The 22,604-nt window shown below is 38.0% G+C and overlaps 2 protein-coding genes across 3 annotated transcripts in view; one reads left to right on the top strand and one right to left on the bottom strand.

The window, feature by feature from the left end:
* The window catches only part of LOC131060942 (protein CYCLOPS), a 198,685-nt gene extending 194,375 nt beyond the window's left edge, over positions 1-4,310 (bottom strand). Inside the window, exon 1 of one of the 2 annotated variants that reach the window (XM_057994404.2) lies at positions 2,538-4,310. In XM_057994404.2, coding sequence (XP_057850387.2) covers positions 2,538-2,897 — 360 coding nt within the window. In that variant the 5' untranslated portion in view covers positions 2,898-4,310. The remainder of the gene's footprint in view (positions 1-2,537) is intronic. The other variant, XM_057994403.2, reaches the window with a different exon arrangement.
* Positions 4,311-6,773: 2,463 nt separating this feature from the next.
* On the top strand, positions 6,774-22,356 carry LOC131875955 (uncharacterized). The gene is made up of 7 exons (XM_059220698.1): positions 6,774-6,933; positions 7,123-7,194; positions 8,775-8,839; positions 17,487-17,557; positions 17,705-17,920; positions 20,045-20,256; positions 22,085-22,356. The coding sequence occupies exons 1-7, from the start codon at positions 6,774-6,776 to the stop codon at positions 22,354-22,356; spliced, it is 1,068 nt and encodes a 355-aa protein (XP_059076681.1).
* The last annotated feature ends 248 nt before the right edge of the window (positions 22,357-22,604 follow it).

Raw genomic sequence — 22,604 nt, 5'->3', positions numbered from 1 at the left:
TTGTGCACAAGAAAAAATAGAAATAAAATGTTAAAAAAAAAATAGGGAAACTACTTTGTAGAATTGACAATATCTGCATGGGAACATGAGGTTATTTCTATTATACTGTTACCTCGTATCATTAGACCTTTAAAAGCAATTGCCTAAAAAAATATACTTATCTTGAGAATTTTTAATTTATTTTTTTCCCAAGAAATATTTACAAACAAATATAAAGTAAAAATTATCTTTTATTTTTAATATGAAAAATAAGATTATTAGATTGTATATTTGTTATATAATATTAATAATATTATATGAAAATATATACCTTCATTTAAATTTAAAGATTAAAAAAATGAATTCAATACAAAGTAAGAATTAGATTTAATATGGGTTCATTTCACATTGTATTGGATAAGGTTCAAATTATATTAGGCTAATGTGAGTGGAGGCTTTTGTCTTTGGTGTCCCCACTTCACCAATTAAAAAAGCTTAAAGAAAATTGAAAGCATAAAATTTTGCTACTAAGAGTACCATTCAAACCTCTTGAATTGTTTTATGTGATGATTTGGTATATTGAATAGAAATTAATAATTCTTACAAAGATTTGTTTTGTAATTTTCATTGACATGGATGCCATAGCTTTGTTTGCTAATTGGGTTATTCAATTATTAGATTTTGCTCATTATTTTCAATCCAATTCAATTCATGTGTTGTACTCTTTTTTTTTCTTTTTTTGGTCAAAAAAGATGAATATGAGCTAACTATCATAAATTAAGCCATTCACATCAATTTAAAAATATAAAATATCATATAACTTTATAGAAGTGTTCATCAATCTTGTGTTCATATACAAGAACAAAAAGACAACTATTTTACTTAGTTTATCTTAGATTATCTTGTACATATAATAAAAAGCTAGAATTTGTTTTCATAAATTCTAAGATTTTATTTTGTTTTATTACAAATAGAATTTCCTTTTTCTTCTTTTTTTAATATTTTACATACTATTTGATTTCACGTATCTTAAAAGGAAAAAAATAAAATGCTAATCACACTCTTATCAATGAGAAATATATCTTCTTCTCTTTTCATAAACTAATTGAAAATATTTGATATTCATATAAGAAAAGGACCCCTCAAGTAAAGCACAAAGCAACAAAGATTGCAGCTCCATTCAAGTTAAATGAATGGGTGAATCATCCACCACTATAAAAAGTCTAATGCCGATATAGAGATCACACCTTTGCTAATGAATTCAGGGATGAAGATTTTTGGGAGATTTTAATTAACAAAGCATATTTTGTTATTTGTATTTTCTTTTTAAATATAAGTGACCATCAAAAGAAATAATTGAATAGGATGATTATATGATTATATGATTATATGTTTATTGATTAAATTATTTTGTATTTTATATTAACATTCTGCTCATTATGTAAAAACAAAGATAAACAAAGATATCAATATTTATGTAATTTAATTATTTTTATAAAAGAAAAAAAAAAAAAAGAAAGAAAGAAAGAAAGAGTGTTGATATTCTGCCAATTGATGTTCCTTATGGGAAAAAGTTGTAGCTGTTGAGCAAGCTCAAGAGATAAATTTGAGAGCATTTCAAAGGAAGATAGAAGATATTGAGAACAAAACTATTATTTCTTGATCCATATTTGGAGACCTAAGACATTCCTCAACAAGTAGACAGACCTAAGAGGATGAGTCGCGTAAGAGGTTCCAAAAAAGGAAAATGTTGACTGCACATCTGAATACAGAAGCTCACTACTTGGCATTCTCATAATCCACTACGTTATGACGATGGCCGAGATTTTTAAAGATTTAAGCCTCTGAACAAATACAATAGCAATAGTGACAACATACGTGGGCTTCAAATGCCACCATGATCCAGATATGGAATCAAACATGGAGAATAAAAATATTGTTATGCAGTTGAGGTAAACATGTGTATTTGTTCCTTTAACAAGAATCTTGAGCTAGCATCAAATGTTGGGAGATATTTGCCATGCCATTCCACTTTTCTTATGCTCTAAGCATTTTCCAAATTAAAGAAAAACAATGGAAACTTGAAAATGTAAATCCGAAACTTAAGGAAGAAGTTTAAGCAAATAGCTTGTTAACCTGTTTTTTTTGGTCTTACCAGGGCTTGTAAGTGCAGCATAACAAAATTGTGAACTGGTAGAGAAACGACTGAGGGGAGAGACAGATACAAAGAGAGAAAAGAGAATGAAGAAATGCTTCAACCCTGACAGTATCAGGCATGAACTAATAGCATAGTATCCATCAGCCGTATTTTGGTTCATGGGCATAGCTGTCATTGGTAGTGATAATTTATTTCATCCTTATGCTTCGAACTCAATTTCATGTTTTCCTCACTTATTGCCAGCTCAAGCTCCCCATTTAGGTTTAGAATTATAACATGCATTTTTCCATTGTGCATCATAGATGATAAATTCACTTCAAAAATTAGTTGCCAAATAAGAACAGTAATTACTGGAGCAAAGATCTTTTGGTTCATAAAAATAGGAGGAACAAATGCTCACCTCTGCATTCAAAAGCCAGCTATTAAAGAGTTCTTCACTATCCCCTCTCATAGCATGAGGCAAACTCTTAAAACCCACAGCTTCCATTGTGGGTGCAGACATAGAGATTGATCCTTCCATTACTGATTTCAAAAATATCTCTTCACTGGAAATACGAAAGTATGAAGAAAATTCCCTCGGCTGGCCCTCTGCATCCATGTGATGTTTGTCTGTACGAGATTCAGACTGATTGCTCACCACAATGGCCTGGGTCTGGGATTCAGACTGAGACTGGGACTGACCATTTGCTCTTGGCTGAATCTCATTGGACATATTTCTTATATCTTGCCGTTCTATTACATCCATAACCAATTTTCCCATAGATTCTACTCTGTACCTCTAGAAAAAATAGTTGCAGCCTCTAAACTTAATCCTATTGATAACATTAACACTAATATCACTTTCACTTCCATTTGAGCATTAGAATTGTAAAGAGTGAAAAGAAAAATAGCTTTTGTTTCCTTCCAATGTTCAGACACCCAAGTGAAATCCTAACCATGATTACCAGAACTCCATAATCAAACTACTGTAAGTGTATTTTTATGAGAAACACAACCTCCAAGCTGTCCTGTTTACTCCAAGTTGCCCTATTTGCCCAGCCTCCACTCTCACATGGTCTGCTCTATACGAGAAGAAAAGAAGAGTTTAGTGGCTCTGTAGCCTAGGATTGAATTGAATTTCCACCTCTGACGTTTCACAGACTTGAATGCAATAAAATTGTGAAAAAGTACATCATGTCAACCTCTATTACTTAATCAATAAAAACCACCAGCAAATTCAAGTATTGATAACATGATAAACTGCAATAGAAGAACTACTGGATCTCTCAGCAACAAGCAAACTTCTGTTGGAACACAAACTGTTTATGTTGCACCATCAAGTTGTTTGCAGCCTTTCCTCCCAATTCTAAATTGTATCATTGTTATTGGAGCTTCCAACTCTGGTGGCTTAAAACATCATTCTTACAAATCCCAAATAAACTTTTTGGCCCCGTTCTCTACCTCAAATGATCCAAAAACAGATTCTTGCGAAATCCAAGAAAAGAAATTGGTCTCATTTGTGATGAATGCAACAAAGATCCCAGAGCCAAATCCTTACACACAGCCAACGGTGATGAATCGTGGGTTGACCATGGTTTCCTTTTCTCAGCTACCCAGATTGCTTCAGCCTATTTTTACTCTCTCCAAACCTTCAACAAAGTATCAAATTGTGTTTTTGACGCAAATCTACAGTAAAGGAATCCATTAATGCCGTGTTCCATAGATGATTCCTTTCTCTAATTTTGTCAGGATGTGTGCGAGTGGAGATTTGAATATTGGTTTCTGGTATTTCTATAAGCGCGTAAGTCCCCACCAGAAAGGGATATCGGGCATCCATCGGAGTTGACCAAGAGAAGATCATTGTACCCGACCTCCACAACTACGTTTTACTAACCATTTTATATTCATCACAATTCAGACCCTCCGGAATGTACTCGTCAGGGCATCTTACAAATTAGAATTTAGCTCTTTCTTTGACCGGCTGTGCTTCTAAATATTTCTTTTTTAATTCAGCCCAATCCTCTGAGACGTTCCTCTTTTCTTCCATTATTTTAATTTAGTTTCATATTTGTTTCTTCTACCACCTCAAAGCTGATACCTGCACCGCACAATACTATAAAATAACCTTTTCTACTTCTCTTCCAAACCCGTTCAAAGCAACAGGAGCAACAAGAGTAGAGCTCTGTTAAAGGCAAACCGAGATGATCAGAGACTTACCATTGAAGAAGTTGACATCTCAAGGACAAATAAATATATAGAAATTTTTCTCTCATGACATTCAAAGTAAATGGTAATAAAAAATAGAAGGATTCGAAGTTGATAAGGTTAATGTTTTAGAAGGTTTGTTAATTATTTTGAATTTCAATAATTAATTAAGTTTGTAGTTATTTAATTATATTTCAATTTTAATTTTTATACAAGAATAATAATCAAATCATAAAGGTCATGTATAATAAGATAATCATAAATCAATATAACAAACTATTAAAAGTCTCTTTGTAAAACATCCTAGTATACTATTTCTCAATGTTCAAACTCTCAGTTCTTTTACAGACCAAATAGAAAAAATCCAAAGAAAATTCCTTTGGATAGGAGTGGAGGATAAAGCAAAACTCTCCCTTGTCAGTTGGGAAAATGTGTGCCTACCTAAGAATAAAAGTGGCCTTAGGTTAAAAAAGCTCAAGCTCTTTAATAAGGCCCTACTATCTAAGATTGGTTGGTACCTTTTGGAAGGAACAAAAGATTGAGTGGAAATAATGAAAGCCAAGTATCTTGTCGGGAATCCCCCTCACACTCTTATATATTCTGATGGTCTTCCCAATGGATCAATAATATGGAATAACTTATTAAAATGTAGAGACTTGTTAAGAAAAGGAACAAGGAAGTGGTGGGCAATGGAAAAGACACTCTTTTTTGGAACAATGTCTGGGTGGGGAACAATACTCTCTCCTCAATGAGAAATATGGAAGAATTTAAAAATTGTTGCATTGAAGCTTTGGGTGAAAAGATATACAATTATGTGGTTTGGGACATTGGTACCACTTCATGGATCAATCTAAAACAAAGGCTATCTACTAATGTTAGGTGGTGGCCTGATTGGGACAATAAAATTAAAGACTTATATTTTGTGTTGGGAGCTTGCCCTAGGCTTGATATTAATTGTCAGGATGAAGTGGTGTGGAGACCTTCTTCATCTGGTGCCTTTTCGGTTAGTTCTACCTATTCTTTACTTGACTCTACCCCTCCTTGCCAGGCCCCTTTTGGCTGGAAAGAGATTTGGAGTGCCCAAACTGATACCGAAGATTAATTATTTCTGGTGGATAGAAGCTCACAACAAAATCCTTACGTTGGACAATCTCAACAAGAAGGGCTTCCAATTTCCCAATAGATGCTCACTATGTTATAACTAATGTGAAAATATCAATCACTTATTCTTTCAGTGCTCATTTGCTCATGAAGTTTGGTCCATGATTATGCCTCTTACTTTTGTTGATTGGGTCTTTTATGCTAATCTGGTTGAATTCATTGAAGCATGGAAAAATTGCCCCTTCAAACATGAAGCAATAAGGGAATTATGGAAGCAAATCCCTCCAATGGTCACTTGGAGCTTATGGAAAGAAAGAAACAACATAATTTTTCAGGGATTCTTCCAAAATGAGTAAGGAGGTCTTTCTATCTATAAAGCATCACATTTCTGAAAATATCAATGTTGCCTCTTTTGGACACTTCAAAAACATGTCCAATCTCCAAGAAGTGAGAATTCAACAACTATGGGGAACAACTCTGAAGCCAACCAATATCAATTGGACTAAAAAGATTAATAGATCAAATACTACATGGTGCCCCCATGAGAAAGGTTGGATAAAATGCAACTTTGATGGGTTCTCTAAAGGAAATCCTGGTGAAGCAGGAGTTGGAGCTATTCTTAGAGATCACAAAGGAAGACTCATTGAAGGTTTGACTAAGAATTTAGGAATTAAATCAAATAATTTTGTAGAAGCTTTGACTACTTGGAAGGGGATAATAATGGTTAGGGAGCTGGGATTCAACATGGTGATAATTGAAGGAGAATCTAAATTCTTAAAGAGGAAGCTACAGGCCCATGGGAGATAAGAGCCATAATAAGGGAATGTTTACATACAATTAAGAGATTCAATCAAGCCAAAATCCAACACATTTATCACAAAGGAAACAAAGGAAACAAGGTTGTTGATCTCATTGCAAATGAAGGGCTAAAGAACCAAGAGTGGAGCTGTTGGAAGAGAGACTCGGTCCTGCCTAACATCCACAATGAAATTTCAAATGAACGAATATTATAGTAGTTTTTCAAATTTAAATTTGGGCCAGAAAAAGATAAGGTGGAATATGACTCAGGTTAAGGATGGGTTGGATTTGAATGAGGAATCTAAGTGGAAGCTTAATTGGATGAGCGATTCAATGAGGGAAGAGGTGGAAGAAGAGGAGGAGCATGTTTTAGAGACCCATGTTGTCTTGGAAGAGGAAAGGCCTTCAGAAGATGACCAAAGGGATGGTAGCCCGGGTAACGATGTTAATCTGGAAGCTCCAAATGTTGATGAGGAGGATAATAATATGTAGGAATTGGATGAATAAGAGACCCAAGAAAACCTTTTAAAGGAAACTAATGAAAAGCTTAGTAATGGCTAAAAAGGTTGTCGCCATTGATGCAGCTATCAACTCTCTAGTAAGGATCACATATGGCCTCATGCACAGAGCAGTGATGGGAGTTACCACTGGAAAATCAAAGATCAAGAAACAGGGTAAAAATATGGGAGGCAAAGTGGATGCCACAAGTAGCCGTATGCAACAAGGAAAGTTGGAATCCTAGTCTACTGCGTTGTGGAACTTGGAAAGGAACTGGAGCATGATAGAGGCTATGTTTGATTCTAAGTAATGTTTATGGTTGTCTTATTGATCATGGGTTTTGTTTTGTTGTGGTGTTCGTTAGACTTATTAACTTTTTATGGCCTTTTATACTTATATGTTAGTTGTATTGATGGGTAGGATGGTTAGTAGTTTAGATGGTTTTTTTATTATTCTGGGTAGTATGGATAGTTCTGGTATGTGTCTTTTTGGTTATATGAATTGGGTTTCTACTATGATTGTCTATTAGTTTTTTGTAGGGTTCCAGTGTGGAGGTGTTGCATTGATTTTGTTGTGCTTAGTTGTTGTTTCTTCTATTGTAAGGGTCAAGGGCCTCTCCCCGCTTATCTTATAAAAAATGAACATAAGAGAAAGATTGATATATGTGAATATAAAATAGTGTAAATGGATTATAAGGGATAGGAAAATATGGAAACTAAAGAAAACAAGGAATTAAAAATTTATAGTAATTATTTCAAGAACAATTCACAACACCTCAATAGTCAATATTAAAATACAACAACACTAGGAGGGCAAATAACACAAGGGCAAGATAAGGGAAAGGAAAAAATGATTGCATTATTTCAAGATGAAACAGAGATGAAGCAAAGCAATATTGGAACATACTTTTCAAACAAAGGAGAAAGGGGGGAAGAGATCTAATTGACAAGGCCCCATATAGCCCCAATATATACTACTAATTTGGTCTCAAAAACTATATGTCAATAAGTTAATGAACATGAAAAGGAAGCTTAAAACTATAGAAGCAAAGGGACAATATACGAGGACACCAAGTTGAAAGAAATTATAGAATCTAACTAGAAACTATTAAGAGAAAATAAAATACACAAGGAACAAATAATAATTTTACAAAAAATAGTGGAAAGTGAGAAACAAGAGTTGATCATGAAAAAATAAAATGTAGACCAACTAAAAATAGTAAAATAAAATAAATCAAAAGTTGTAAAAGGAAGAGACATGATGCAAATAAAAGAGGTCCAATTTGCATTGCAAACATAAAGACTAAATGAATGTAAAATTACTTGGATGGAGGGAATAGCGCAACTGGAGGAAAATTTGAATTATGCGAATGGAGGGAACAACACAGTTGGCTCTTCTGGTTCTACTGCCTCTGCAGCTCAAGGACAACTTGTCTCTTTGGGATCTACGATGGATGATGAGGATGGTCAAAAGGATGGGGACCCACGGCATCGGGACCCTCCTCTTGTCCTTAAAAATAATGAAGATTCTTCAAATTTGGGTCCCGAGATCTTGAACGTTGAGTTGGAAAAGACGACTGAGGTGAAGGTTCTCAAACCCTGGAACAACTTATTTGCAAACAAACCCACTGATAAATCGTCTTTTCCCTCTATGGAAGATATTTCTGATAGAAAGATAGGCAGATTAGCTATTACAGTACCAGATGTGGTTATAGACCACAATATTTCTCTAATGGCTTTTTCTCTAGTGGGAAACTTTGTTGGACCAAGACCTAATATTGAAGTCGTTAGGTCTTTTGTTAAGAGAAAATGGAGGTTGAAAGGATAGGTTGATGTCTCAACCCTGTCAAGGGGTTTCTTTGTCTTTTCCTTCTCTTGTGGGGAAGATTTGGAAATGGCTCTGAGTGGAGGACCCTGGATGTTTGGGAAATCTTCTTTATCCTTAAGAAAATGGTCTCCAAATATGGAGCTCAATGACTCCTTTTTTGAATCTGCTCCGATCTGGGTGCGGTTGCCTGGTTTGCCACTTGAATTCTTGTTGGAGGATGTATTCTCAGGCATTGCTAACTCCTTCGGGGAGCTTGTGGCTATAGATTCTACGACAGCAGCACGAAAGAGGCAGGTGTATGCGAGGATATGTGTTAACATCTCACAGAATATGGACCTTCCTAGCTCAATTGAAATAAATTCCAAGCTAGGGAAGTGGGAACAAGTTATAGAGTTTGAGTCCCTCCCTTTTGTGTGTTTCTCTTGTAAGAAAGTTGGACATTGGGCAAAGGCTTGCCCAAGTAACCCCAAGAATGCTCAGAAGCATAACAATCATGTTAAACAGATCTGGAAAGAGAAGATGAACAAAAATGAGGAGGGTAGAGCAGAAGGAGGAAGTGGACTTCTTAGTAACTCAAAAGATATAACAAAGGATGATAGGAAAGCTAGTCCTTCCAAGGATACTCTTCAGAAGGAAGTTAGAAAGGATGAAGATAATGTATTTGAAGTCAAAGCAGTCAATGGATTTGAAGTTTTACAGATTCAGGAGGAAGAGAATGTAAGTATAGAAGAAATTCTTGAAGATGGGAGATCGGTGACATAAATGAATCACAACATGAGGCTCTAAAAGATACAGAAAAGGAAAGTAATAAAGTGTGTCCAAAGGACTTTGAAGGTCCATATATTATCATTGAAAAAAAGACCCAGTTTGGATCGCCTCAGGTTAACCTTAACTCTCTATTTCAGAGCATTGGAACTAAATCGCCCACCTCTTCTCAGAGAATAGGAGAACCTTGGAATAATAAGCAATTTGCATATAAAGATGAAGATGATGAAGAGATAATAGGAGTGGGAAAAAAGAAAAACAAGAGGACAGGTTGTTCTAATGGGGTTAAAACTAGAACCAGGTCTAAGGCGGATATTGGTCTTTCCAAATCCCAGCAGGGACGTAAAACTATGAAGTGGCATAGGGACCAGGAGAGTAAACAAAACATAGCTGATGGAAGGCAACAAACCATTCAGGAATCCTGCTCCCAGGTTTCCAAATGAAGGTAATTTCCTGGAACATACGAGGCCTAAATGGTCTCCATAAATAGGATGTACTAAGGAATTTTATTAGAGATCATAAGTCAGACATCATCCTGGTTCAGGAAACTAAAATGAGTAAGGAAAAAGTTGAAAAAATAAACTTCTTTAAACAGGGGGGTGTTTGTGGTAGCAGTTTGAATGGGGCGTCTGGTGGGGTGGCCATATTTTGGAATAAGAAAATTATTGATGGAGATCTAATTGATGAAGATGGTAATATCATTTCTATGAGAGTTATATGCATTGCTGAAGGACAGGAATGGGTGGTCACCAACATTTATTCTACAAATTCTAAAGCTTCTAGGAGTAAGTTTTGGGACAAAATCTAGCAGAAAAGGGGTTTTTTTTCCCATGACAGTTGACTGTTGATGGGATATTTCAACACCCCTTTGCAAGAGATTGACAAATTTGGAGGAACTCAAGCTCAACTGGATAGCATGATTGATCTTATGGACTTTATCAATGTCAATGCCCTGATTGATGTTGATCTTTCTAGAGCTTCCTACACTTGGTCTAATCGAAGGGATGGAGGAGATCTTATTCAGTTAAGGCTAGATAGATCCCTTATCATTCCTGACTGGGTCCTTAAGTATAGATGCTCTTTGTCTGTTATTAACATAATAGGATCGGATCATTATTCCATTTCTTTTATTGCTGACTCTATTAAGGAAAAACGTTGTTTTCCATTCTGGTTTAAAAAAATGTGGATTCACACCCTTCCTTGGAAACTTCCATTGCCAAATGGTGGAATATTACCGTGGATGGATCTACCATGTTCAAAGTTGCTAAAAAATTAAGAAATACCAAAGATAACATTAAGATTTGGAACAAAAAGGTTTTTGGAGATATTTTTTAATCCAAGAGGAAGCTGAAGGAGGAATTAGAATAGATTCAAAACTCAATTCAGAAAGATGGTTATAAGATGTTCCCCAAGGCTAAAGAAGATGAGGTTCTAGCCAAATTACACAACACTATATCAAGAGAAGAAATTTATTGGAGGTAGAGATCTAGGGCTATTTGGTTAGAAGTCGGTGATAGAAACACTAAATTCTTTCATATGACATCTATGAAGCATAAAGCAGCTAGCAGAATTTCCAGATTAATTGCTGATGACAAAATTCTTCTCAAAGATGATGACATAGGTGATGAAGTTGTTAGGTTCTTCTCTAACCTCCTGACAGGTAGTAAGGAAAATGACATTGTTAAGCAACAAGACCTAATTGATAACATTCCTAAGATTATTGGACCTCATCAGAATAAGATATTATCTGCTATCCCTTCCACTGATGAAATTAAAAAAGTTATTTTCTCCTTTCAAGGGGATAAGGCTCTGGGCCCGGATGGCTTTCCTATGTTTTTCTTTCAGGAATATTGGCACATTGTTGGGGAAGACATGACCAATGCTATCAAAGAATTCTTTGGATCCAGAAGAATTCTTAAAAAAATCAACTCTACTTTCATTGCTCTAATTCCTAAGGTGGCTGGAGCTGATTCTATGGGAAAGTTTAGGCCAACAAGTCTTTGTAATTCTTTTTACGAGATTATTTCAAAAGTCTTGACTTCTAGATTGTTGGTTCTTCTCCCCCTTGTTATCTCTGAGGAGAAAAAAGGATTTGTCCCAGGCAAGCAGATTTTGGATTCTATTATTCTTGTGCATGAGAATATCCACTCTCTTAATTCTGCAAACAAAGAGGGATTTCTTATAAAGTTGGATATGGCAAAATCCTATGATAGAGTGGAATGGCAGGTTCTTTTCAGGGTCATGGAGGCCTTTGGATTTGATGAGAAGGTTATTAAAATCACTAGAGAATTGGTATCTACACCAAATTTTTCTATTCTTATTAATGGATCTTTGTCCAGATTTTTTAAATCTTCAAGGGGTCTTAGGCAAGGAGACCCTATTTCGCCTATTATTTTCACTATTTTGGTAGAATGTTTGAGCAAACTGATTCAAAAGTTGAAAATGAATAAAATCATCAAAGGGTTGCAACCCTCTTCTGCTAATGTCTTCTGCACACATCAACAGGATGATACAATATTGTTAGAATATTCTTTTGTTAGCGAAGCTGCTGCCTTCAAAGGTGCTCTTAGATCTTATTCCCTTGCTACTAGACAACGGGTTAATTGGGAGAAATCTGTTATTTACTTCATCAATACCCCATTATTGAGGCAACAGAGGATTGCTAACATAATTGGTTGTAAGGTTGAGCTGCTCCCCTATACTTATTTGGGTCTCCCTCTTGGTTTGGCTCCTCCAAACTCCTTCTGGAACTCTTTAATTGATAAACTCAACAAAAATTTGGCAGGTTGGAAAGGCTCTATGCTATCTCAGGCTGGTAAGCTTCAACTTCTTCAAGCTACTCTTCAGAATTTGCCTGCTTATGCTCTTAGCTTGTTTAGTATACCGGTCAAATTTGTTGAAGCTTTGGAAATAATTTAGAAAAGATTTCTTTGGTCTGGTGTAGAAGATAAGAAAATGATTGCTTTGGTTGCCTGGGATAAAGTCTGTACTCCTAAAAGCAATGGGGGGTTAGGTATTAAATCTCTCAAACCTTTCAACAAATCCTTGTTAGCTAAACAGATTTGGAGGGCATATGGTATTAAGAAAGATTGGAGTAGGGTGTGGTTTGATAAATACATACATAATCAGCCCATTCATTCTCTTCTCTATTTTGAAGATATCCCTGTTGGATCTTTTATATGGAATAGTATGATCAAATCTATTAAAGTTGCTAAAGCTGGAGCTGGATGGGTCCTTGGCAAAGGTGATAAAATCAGATTTTGGGAGGATGTTTGGATTAAAGATGAGCCTCTTTTTAACCAGGATTGCAGCCATTTCATTGAAGAATGTAAAAGGAGTTATGGTTCTATGGTCTGTAATTATTGGAAGGAGAATAAATGGGTCAGACTTGATGCAGTTTATGTTGGATTCTCGTTGCTTCAACATGATTTGTTGTCCTTTTCTGACAGTAAAGATTCTGATTATGTGTTCCTATGGAAGAGTAATCCTAGGGGTAATTTTACTGTTGCCTCTGCTTATAAAAAAATTGTTACTCAGACCTACAACCCAATATGGACTAAAATTTGGAATAGATTCCTCATTCCTAAAGTTAACATGTTTTTTTGGCTTGCAACTCACAACAAGATTCTTACCATTGATAACCTGACTTGAAGAGGATTCATGATTCCTAATAGGTGTGAGTTATGTCAGAAAGAGGCTGAATATGTGGATCATTTGTTTATTCATTGTTCGTTTACCTGGGAGATCTGGGGTAAAGTGTGGATGCAATGGAAAGTTGATTGGATAATGCGCAATAGTTTTAAAGAAGTCATCTGGCAATGGATTTTCCCTACCAAGCTTCCTATGATTAAGACCCTCTGGTCCTTTGTCCTTTCTATGACATGTTGGCATATCTGGAAGGAGAGAAACAATAGAATTTTTAGGGAGGCTAAGTGTTCTTCTTAGGTGGTTTTTGAAAAGATTTGTAGGGCTATTAAAGAAAACATCAATACCATTCACAAAAATAACAAGTAGTGTAGTTATATTAACATGACTGATAATGAGAAAAACATCCTAACTGAATGGAATTTGATACACAAGGTTTGCAAATCTGATATGAAGAGCAGGAGAGATAATGTTGTGTGGAGGTTTCCTCTTCATGATTGGGTTAAGGTGAACTTTGATGGTGCAGCTAAAGGTAATCCTAGGAATGCTGGAATGGAGCGGTCATCAGAAACTCTTATGGCTTTTGTGTTGCTCCAATTTCCTCTCCCTTTGGAGTTCAAAACAACCATGTGGCAGAAGCTCTGGCAATGTTAAATTGTCTCCAACTTGCTCAGAGTTTTAACTTTAAAAGAATATGGTTGGAGGGGGATTCTCTCAATATTATTCAGGCTATTAAAGGTATTAGTTCCCCTTCTTGGAACATCCATAATATCATTGATAATGCTAAAAAAATGTTAGATGCCTATGATAGTGTGATTATTACCCATACCTTTAGGGAAGGTAACGGGGTAGCTGATTTGTTAGGCAATGAGGGGGTCATTTTAGCGGAGGATGCTAAGTATATCAGAGAAGTTGTGAGATTTTGCCAAGATCAAGAGCTCAATGAAATGTACAAAATAGAGACACAATATAGGACAAGAATAAACTGTATTCTCATCAATAGAAAATGATCAATAGTTCAAAAATTACATGCAATGTAGATGAGTCTGCTTATATAGGCAAGGCTAGGGATATGTGAGCACACAAACATGACATGTGGCTCAATAAGAAACAAGGGTAGGTAGGAAATAGGTGTGGGTAGGTAGGAGAAATAATATAATAATCCACATGAGGTGGATCACCCACTAAATGCGGAGTGTAACAACAAGATCAACACCATAAAAGGTGGAAATTCTCCTACACACACTATTCCAATGTGGCACAAACACCAAAGTGTCTCATACCCAAACTACTATGAAATGCATTACCTAAGTAAACTTAAGTAAAGTGTAATAATATCCAAGATGAATAATTATTTACACCAACACCCCCCCTTAAGTACAACTTAGGGGAATGCACTAAAGTCTACAATGCAACTAAGCAATGCAAGATGGGTCCTGGCTACGAGGCCATGTTAGGTACCCATGTACAAATGCAAATGCATGAAAACCAATGCAATGAAATCTCTCACAAAGCGGGGAAAGAGAGAAAAAACCAATGGGAAAAAACCCTCCCCCAAAAGAGAGATGAAAAATAGATACAAAGAACTCTCATAGAAGAATGTGAGGAACAAAACCCCATGTGAGGAAAAAGTCCCCCCCATATGAGAGAAGAAGAGAAGCTAGGAAGCCCCCCCTCAATGTGGAATCTGCACCAATGATAGAAGCTCGATGTATGAAGAAACTGCTCCACGAACATCGAACAACATTCCTCCCCTTAGGAAGAAACAAAACCAAAGGTGTATCCATGAAGTCTCCCCAATCATGAAGGGAAGATGTATGAAAAAAACTCATGATGAATGGAATCTCTGAAAACTGCTCAAGAGTCCCCATGTCGATGCTGAAAGATACCCCCTCCAAAGGTGGTAAACTGTGCCACACTGCTGAAAAAGGCACTTCAAGATCTAGTGGAGATGGATGTAGAACATGTCCCAAAGACTCACATGTCTCCTCAAAAGATAAAGAGACCTCCTCCAACTGTTGTACATAAGTATCCACAATCATGTCAACCTCGAAAGAATGATCATGTAGAGAATGAACAAGAGGGTCAGAGTGTTCCCTCACAACAATCGAAGAAGGATCATCTTCATCAAAGAGAAGATGAATGTCAGAGATGATGTCTCCCAAATCGACAATGTAGGATTCCACAAACAAACCTGCAATGTCTGTCAAGTAATCATCCCATGAATCTAAAGCTGAAAGATAATGAATATCCTGTTGCACTGAATCACATGAAGGCAAAACTGTCGCACTAGTCGCATCATCAGGTGCAATAGGTGATGTGATATCAATATGAGGAGATGGAATACAAGGCTCAAGAACAGGGTCACATGTGAGAATCCCCATGTTCAAGTGCCCAAAGTTCTCCTCAAAATATGAACCATCACAAGAAGTGTGATCAACATGTGTAGAATCATCAAATGTGAAATCATCACCATCAACAAAATCTGAAAAGGAGTATAACCGAGATGCATGATCAACCACCCCAGTCGCAATGATAGCTCTAGTCTCCAAGTCTCTAATGAAAACTGACTCAGGTATGAACTCCACAACTCTCTAAGTTGCACCATGTGTGATTTGATAGATGGAAAGGAGATCGTTTGTCAAGTGGGGTACACACAACACATCATTGAAGGAGTTATCCCCAATGTCAATAGATCCTTTCCCAATCACATCCATGTATGCATGATTGCCCATCAAAATCTGCGGCATGGTGCAAGGCTCAAATCTAGAGAACATAAACTGCGAAGATGTCATATGATGAGAAGCCCCTGAATCTAGAAGCCATCTCTCTGAATCATGACTGATAGTAGCACATAGAGCTTTTCCTTTTCTTGTCCCAAAAGAGTGAGTCTTCCCACTTGTAGAAGCCATGAATGCTTGCCCTTTTCCTTTTGAATGTGAGGAAGTGGAAGTTGATGAATCATCCTTCTTGTAGACATTAGGCAAATCAATGTTATGTTTTTTGATGATATGTGTGAGCTCATCGATCTTCTTAGAATGGCAATGATGCTCCTCATGACCAAACTTTTTACAATAGGCACAAGTATGTCTCTCCCTCTTTGGTGAATTATCCCTCTTGGAAGATGATGAATCTCCTTGTTGTGGAGAAGATGGTGCTTTGTCCTTAGGCTTTGATTGCCATTTCTTCTTGTTTGAGTTGTCCTTTCCTTGATTTCCTTTGTTCCCTTGATTTGCCACTAATGCTTGAGACTTAGAAGCCTTAAGAATGCCCGTGCTTATCAACTTAGTTTGTTCCATCATTAGAATTTCATTGAAAGCATCAAATGTAGGCATTGTGTAGCTTGAACCCATTGTCATCCTATGGGTTTGGAAACTAGAAACAAATGCTACATATTCTTGTGGAAGCTTGCCTATCAAGTTGAATATCAATTGAGTATCCTTCTTATCACTACCACAATCTTTGAGTTGTGCCCTCAACTCATTTGCCTTAGTGACATAATCTTGTATAGTATCAAAGTTACTGGGATCCAACATGGTGAGATCACTATCAATTTGATATCCCCTAATCTCATCAACTTGACCATATAAGTCTTGAAACTTTTGCCAAGCATCCTCGATTAGAGTACACTTCTCAATATGAAAAATGAGATCCTTTGATACATACTTTCTTAAGGTACCAATTGCCATGATATTTTTAGTGAGCCAATCCAAGTGACCAACTGGATCAACCTTAGGATCAACGGGAGCAACAATAGTTCCATCAATGTAATGAGTGAGTCCTTTTTCCATAAGTTTACTCCATGCATCAATTTTCCAAGTAGCATAATTATGAGGAGTTAAGAGAGGAAACTTAGAAAAACCCATAGTAGAAAAAAGGAAGGAACAAAAGAGCACAAAAGCACAAGAGACACCCCCCCCAAATTCACTCAATCAAGTACCCCCCAAAAAGTGATGCTTTTGGCACTTTATATGTAGTGCGCGTAGAATAGGACACTTGCAAACAATGGAAAGGTGGAATTATGATTTTGTTTTACAACTGCTCCAATAGGCTGAGAACTACAAAGAAAAAGATCAGAAAGATAGATCTATGCAATACAAATGCCAAATTGGCCAAATAAGACCATATGATGAAAGTACAATTTATACCCACAATTGCTGTAAATTGATAGCATATTCTGAGAGTAGACAAAAAATAATGCACTTTCAAAAAAAATGGCACTTGAAAAGGAGTTCGTATGAGCCCGAACGGAGACTTGGAAGTTGCAGAAATGGGGATTGAATAGGTACAGTCACTAGAAATTGAGAATTATGAAAAATCTGTCCATCAAAAATAAGAAAATAATTCTACCACATGAAATTACACAAAATTATAGCCCATTTCAAAAAAAATTGCACCCAAAAAGGAGCAAAAATGAGCAAGATATGGCCATTTGAAGTTGAACTGCAAAATCAAAAAGCTCAATTAGAGGAGCCTGCAAAATTTTAGAAAAATGATGACGTTAGCAAACTGCGGGTTTAAATTTTGACAGTCGTATGACTATTGCAAAAACTTCACGGTTGACTGGGTGCTGACTGACTGGCCGAAAAATATGACTGGGCGGTACGGTCGCAGTGACTAGGCAGGGGATGTGGCAGCCAACTGGGCTGCTGCGTCTGTTGACGTGGCACTGGCAGAGCCGTGTGGCGGGATTGTCTATGTGGCGACAGTTGTAGGGCCTGCCGAAGGGCAGGCTTGAGTCATCGGCAGGAGGCACCGACAGCAAGGTGTGCCGGCGGCGGCGCCAGAGGTGGCGGGGTTGGCAGGGCCAGCAGGGGCGGCGGCTGGAGGCGTCGGCAGGAGCTGCGTAGTGGCGGCATCGAGTGGAGCTGAGAGGTGCTGCCGAGGTGTTGCAGGAGGCAGCTGCGTTGGGGTTGTGCGGGAGGCGGCTGTGGTAGACTCGGCGGGAGGAGCTGCGCGGGGGCGGTGCGACAAGAGGCCGCCGGTGGAGCTACAGAGACCGGAGGGTTACGGGGGGGTCTTTAGACCCCCAAAATATTTTTTTTTTGACGAAAAAATTTCCGAAATTTGTTTTTCAATTTTTTTTGACGAATTTTTTTTTTTTTCAATTTTCTTTTCAATTTTTCAGAAAAAAACTAAAAAAAATTGAAATTCCTACAATAATAACAAAATTGGCAAAAAAAAATTTCTCACCAAAATAGGCCGACTTTATAACCAAAATTCATGGAAACAACCACCAAGACGCAATGACGAGGTCAGATCTGGTCTAGGACGCCTCCAAAAGATGCTTCTCCTCAGATCTACCTCTTGACGTCGCAATAATGCCTCTTCAAGACGAATCAATGACACTCTAATGACTCTGATACCATGTGAGATTTTGTCAAGATCAAGAGCTCAATGAAATGTACAAAATAGAGACACAATATAGGACAAGAATAAACTGTATTCTCATCAATAGAAAATGATCAATAGTTCAAAAATTACATGCAATGTAGATGAGCCTGCTTATATAGGCAAGGCTAGGGATATGTGAGCACACAAACATGACATGTGGCTCAATAAGAAACACGGGTAGGTAGGAAATAGGTGTGGGTAGGTAGGAGAAACAATATAATAGTCCACATGAGGTGGATCACCCACTAAATGTGGAGTGTAACAACAAGATCAACACCATAAAAGGTGGAAATTCTCCTACACACACTATCCCAATGTGGCACAAACACCCAAGTGTCTCATACCCAAACTACTATGAAATGCATTACCTAAGTAAACTTAAGTAAAGTGTAATAATATCCAAGATGAATAATTATTTACACCAACATAAGTATCATGTAAGAATGGAGTCCGAGAGTAATTATTATTTGATAGAGTCCATGGTACATGTTAATTTCATTATTACCTTTCTGGGTTTGGATCTCAATGATAGATATTGGAGTGATGCGGAGTGTTAGTTGATTACCTATTTAAGGGGCCATGATAATGAGCACCGATGTGACAGGCCTTATCATATTAAGTGTTGGGTTATATTGAATGTCTTAAAAGACTATTTGAACAATAAGAAAATCACCTTGTTTTGCAATTCAAGCGTCTTGTTTCTTCAGCATTTGGTCATGTTGTGCTCTATTGAGGGTTTCGACTTGAAAAACCATCATGTTATGGGGGGAAATCTTAAACGCAATGAGCCTTCCAGCTGTGATAGCTAGAAAAGTGAAAGGAAAATATGTACCCCCCCAAAAATGATGATTTTGGTACTTTATATGTAGTGCGCTTAGAATAGGCCACTTGCAAACAATGGCAAGGTGGACTTCTATATTTGTTTTACAACTACCCCAATAGGCTGAGAACTACAAAGCAAAATATCAGAAAGATAGATCTATGCAATACAAATGCCAAATTGGCCAAATAAGACCATATGATGAAAGTACAATTTCTACCTGCAATTGCTGTAAACTGATAGCATATTCTGAGAGTAGACAAAAAATAATGCACTTTCAAAAAAAATGGCACCTGAAAAGGAGTTCATATGAGCCCGAACGGAGACCTAGAAGTTGCATAAATGGGGATTGGATAGGTACAGTCACCAGAAACTGAGAATTATGAAAAATATGTGCATCAAAATAAGAAAATAATTCTACCACGTGAAATTACATGAAATTCTAGCCCATTTCAAAAAAAATTGCACCCAAAAAGGAGAAAAAATGAGCAAGATATGGCCATTTGAAGTTGAACTGCAAAATCAAAAAGCTCAATGAGAGGGGCCTGCAAAATTTTAGAAAAATGATGATGTCAATGAACTGCGGGGTTAAATTTTTATGGTCATATGACTGTCGCAAAACCTTCACGGTTGACTGGGCGCTGACTGACTGGCCAAAAAATATGATTGGGCGGTACGGTCGCAGTGACTAGGCAGGGGATGTGGCAGCCAACTGGGCTGCTGCGTCTGCTGACGTGGCGTTGGCAGGGCCATGTGGCGGGACTGTCTATGTGGCGGATCCACATGGGCGGTGGCGGCAGTTGCAGGGCCCGTCGGAGGGCCGACTTGAGTTGTTGGTAGGAGGCACCGACAGCAAGGTGTGCCGGCGGTGGCAGGGTTGGCAGGGGCGGCGCGGGGCCGGCAGCTGGAGGCGTCGGCAGGAGCTGCGTAGTGGCGGCACCGAGTGGAGCTGAGCGGTGCTGCCGAGGTGCTGCAGGAGGCAGCTGCATGGGGGCTGTGCAGGAGGCGGCTGCGGTAGACTCGGCGGGAGGAGCTACGCGAGGGCGGTGCGACGGGAGGCCGCCAGTGGAGCTGCAGAGATCGGAGGGTTACCGGGGGGTCTTCGGGCCCCCCAAATTTTTTTTTTTGAAGAAAAATTTCCGAAATTTTTTTTTCAATTTTTCGGAAAAAAACTAAAAAAATTTGAAATTCGTACAATAATAACAAAATTGGCGAAAATTTTTTTCTCACCAAAATAGGCCGACTTTATAACCAAAATTCATGGAAACAACCACCTGGACGCAATGACGGGGTCGGATCTGGTCTAGGACGCCTCCAAAAGATGATTCTCCTCAGATCTACCTCTTGATGTCGTAATAATGCCTCTTCAAGATGAATCAATGACACTCTAATGACTCTGATACCATGTGAGATTTTGTCAAGATCAAGAGATCAATGAAATGTACAAAATAGAGACACAATATAGGACAAGAATAAACTGTATTCTCATCAATAGAAAATGATCAATAGTTCAAAAATTACATGCAATGTAGATGAGCCTGCTTATATAGGCAAGGCTAGGGATATGTGAGCACACAAACATGACATGTGGCTCAATAAGAAACACGGGTAGGTAGGAAATAGGTGTGGGTAGGTAGGAGAAACAATATAATAGTTCACATGAGGTGGATCACCCACTGAATGTGGAGTGTAACAACAAGATAAACACCATAAAAGGTGGAAATTCTCCTACACACACTATCCCAATGTGACACAAACATCCAAGTGTCTCATACCCAAACTACTATGAAATGCATTACCTAAGTAAACTTAAGTAAAGTGTAATAATATCCAAGATGAATAATTATTTACACCAACATAAGTATCATGTAAGAATGGAGTCCGAGAGCAATTATTATTTGATAGAGTCCATGGTACATTTTAATTTCATTATTACCTTTCTGGGTTTGGATCTCAATGATAGATATTGGAGTGATGTGGAGTGTTAGTTGATTACCTGTTTAAGGCATCGTGATAATGAGCACCGGTCTGACGGGCATAATCATATTAAGTGTTGGGTTATATTGAATGTCTTAAAAGACTATTTGAACAACAAGAAAATCACCTTGTTTTGCAATTCAAGCGTCTTGTTTCTTCAACATTTGGTCATCTTGCGCTCTGTTGAGGGTTTTGATTTGAAAAACCATCACATTATGGGGGGAAATCTTAACCGCAATGAGCCTTCCAGCTGTGATAGCTGGAAAAGTGAAAGGAAAATACGTACCCCCCAAAACATGATGATTTTGGCACTTTATATGTAGTGTGCGTAGAATAGGCCACTTGTAAACAATGGCAAGGTGGACTTCTGATTTTGTTTTACAACTACCCCAATAGGCTAAGAACTACAAAGTAAAAGATCAGAAAGATAGATCTATGCAATACAAATGCCAAATTGGCCAAATAAGACCATATGATGAAAGTACAATTTCTACCCACAATTGCTGTAAACTGATAGCATATTCTAAGATTAGACAAAAAATAATGCACTTTCAAAAAAAATGGCACTTGAAAAGGAGTTCGTATGAGCCCGAACAGAGACCTGGAAGTTGCAGAAATGGGGATTGGACAGGTACAGTCACTAGAAATTGAGAATTATGAAAAATTTGTCCATCAAAATAAGAAAATAATTCCACCATGTGAAATTACATGAAATTCTAGCCCATTTCAAAAAAAATTGCACCCAAAAAGGAGCAAAAATGAGCAAGATATGGCCATTTGAAGTTGAACTGCAAAATCAAAAAGCTCAATGAGAGGGGCCTGCAAAATTTTAGAAAAATGATGACGTCAGTGAATTGCGGGGTTAAATTTTGATAGTCGTATGACCGTCGCAAAAACTTCACGGTTGACTGGGCGGTACGTTCGCAGTGACTAGGCAGGTGATGTGGCAGCCAACTGGGCTGCTAACGTGGCACTGGCAGGGCTGCGTGGCGAGACTGTCCGTGTGGCGGATCCACGTGGGAGGTGGCGGCAGTTGCAGGGCATGTCGGAGGGCGACTTGAGTCGTTGGCAGGAGGCACCGACAGCAAGGTGTGTCGGCGGCGGCGCTGGAGGTGGCAGGGTTGGCAGGGCCGACAGGGGCGGTGTGGGGCCGGCGGCTGGAAGCGTCGGCAGGAGCTGCGCAGTGGCGGCACTGAGTGGAGCTGAGTAGTCCTGCCGAGGTGCTGTAGGAGGCAACTACGTCGGGGCTGTGCAGGAGGCGGCTGCGGTAGACTCAGCGGGAGGAGCTGCGCGGGGGCGGTGTGACGGGAGGCCGCCGGTGGAGTTGCAGAGACCAAAGGGTTACGGGGGGTCTTCGGACCCCCAAAATATATTTTTTTTGACGAAAAAATTTTCGAAATTTTTTTTTCAATTTTTTTTGACGAATTTTTTTTTTTCAATTTTTCGGAAAAAAACTAA

Source organism: Cryptomeria japonica, chromosome 5 (genome assembly GCF_030272615.1).
Source record: "Cryptomeria japonica chromosome 5, Sugi_1.0, whole genome shotgun sequence".
NCBI lineage: Eukaryota > Viridiplantae > Streptophyta > Pinopsida > Cupressales > Cupressaceae > Cryptomeria > Cryptomeria japonica.
The sequence above is the reverse complement of the archived record's forward strand: the minus strand, read 5'-3'. Positions and strand labels throughout refer to the sequence as shown.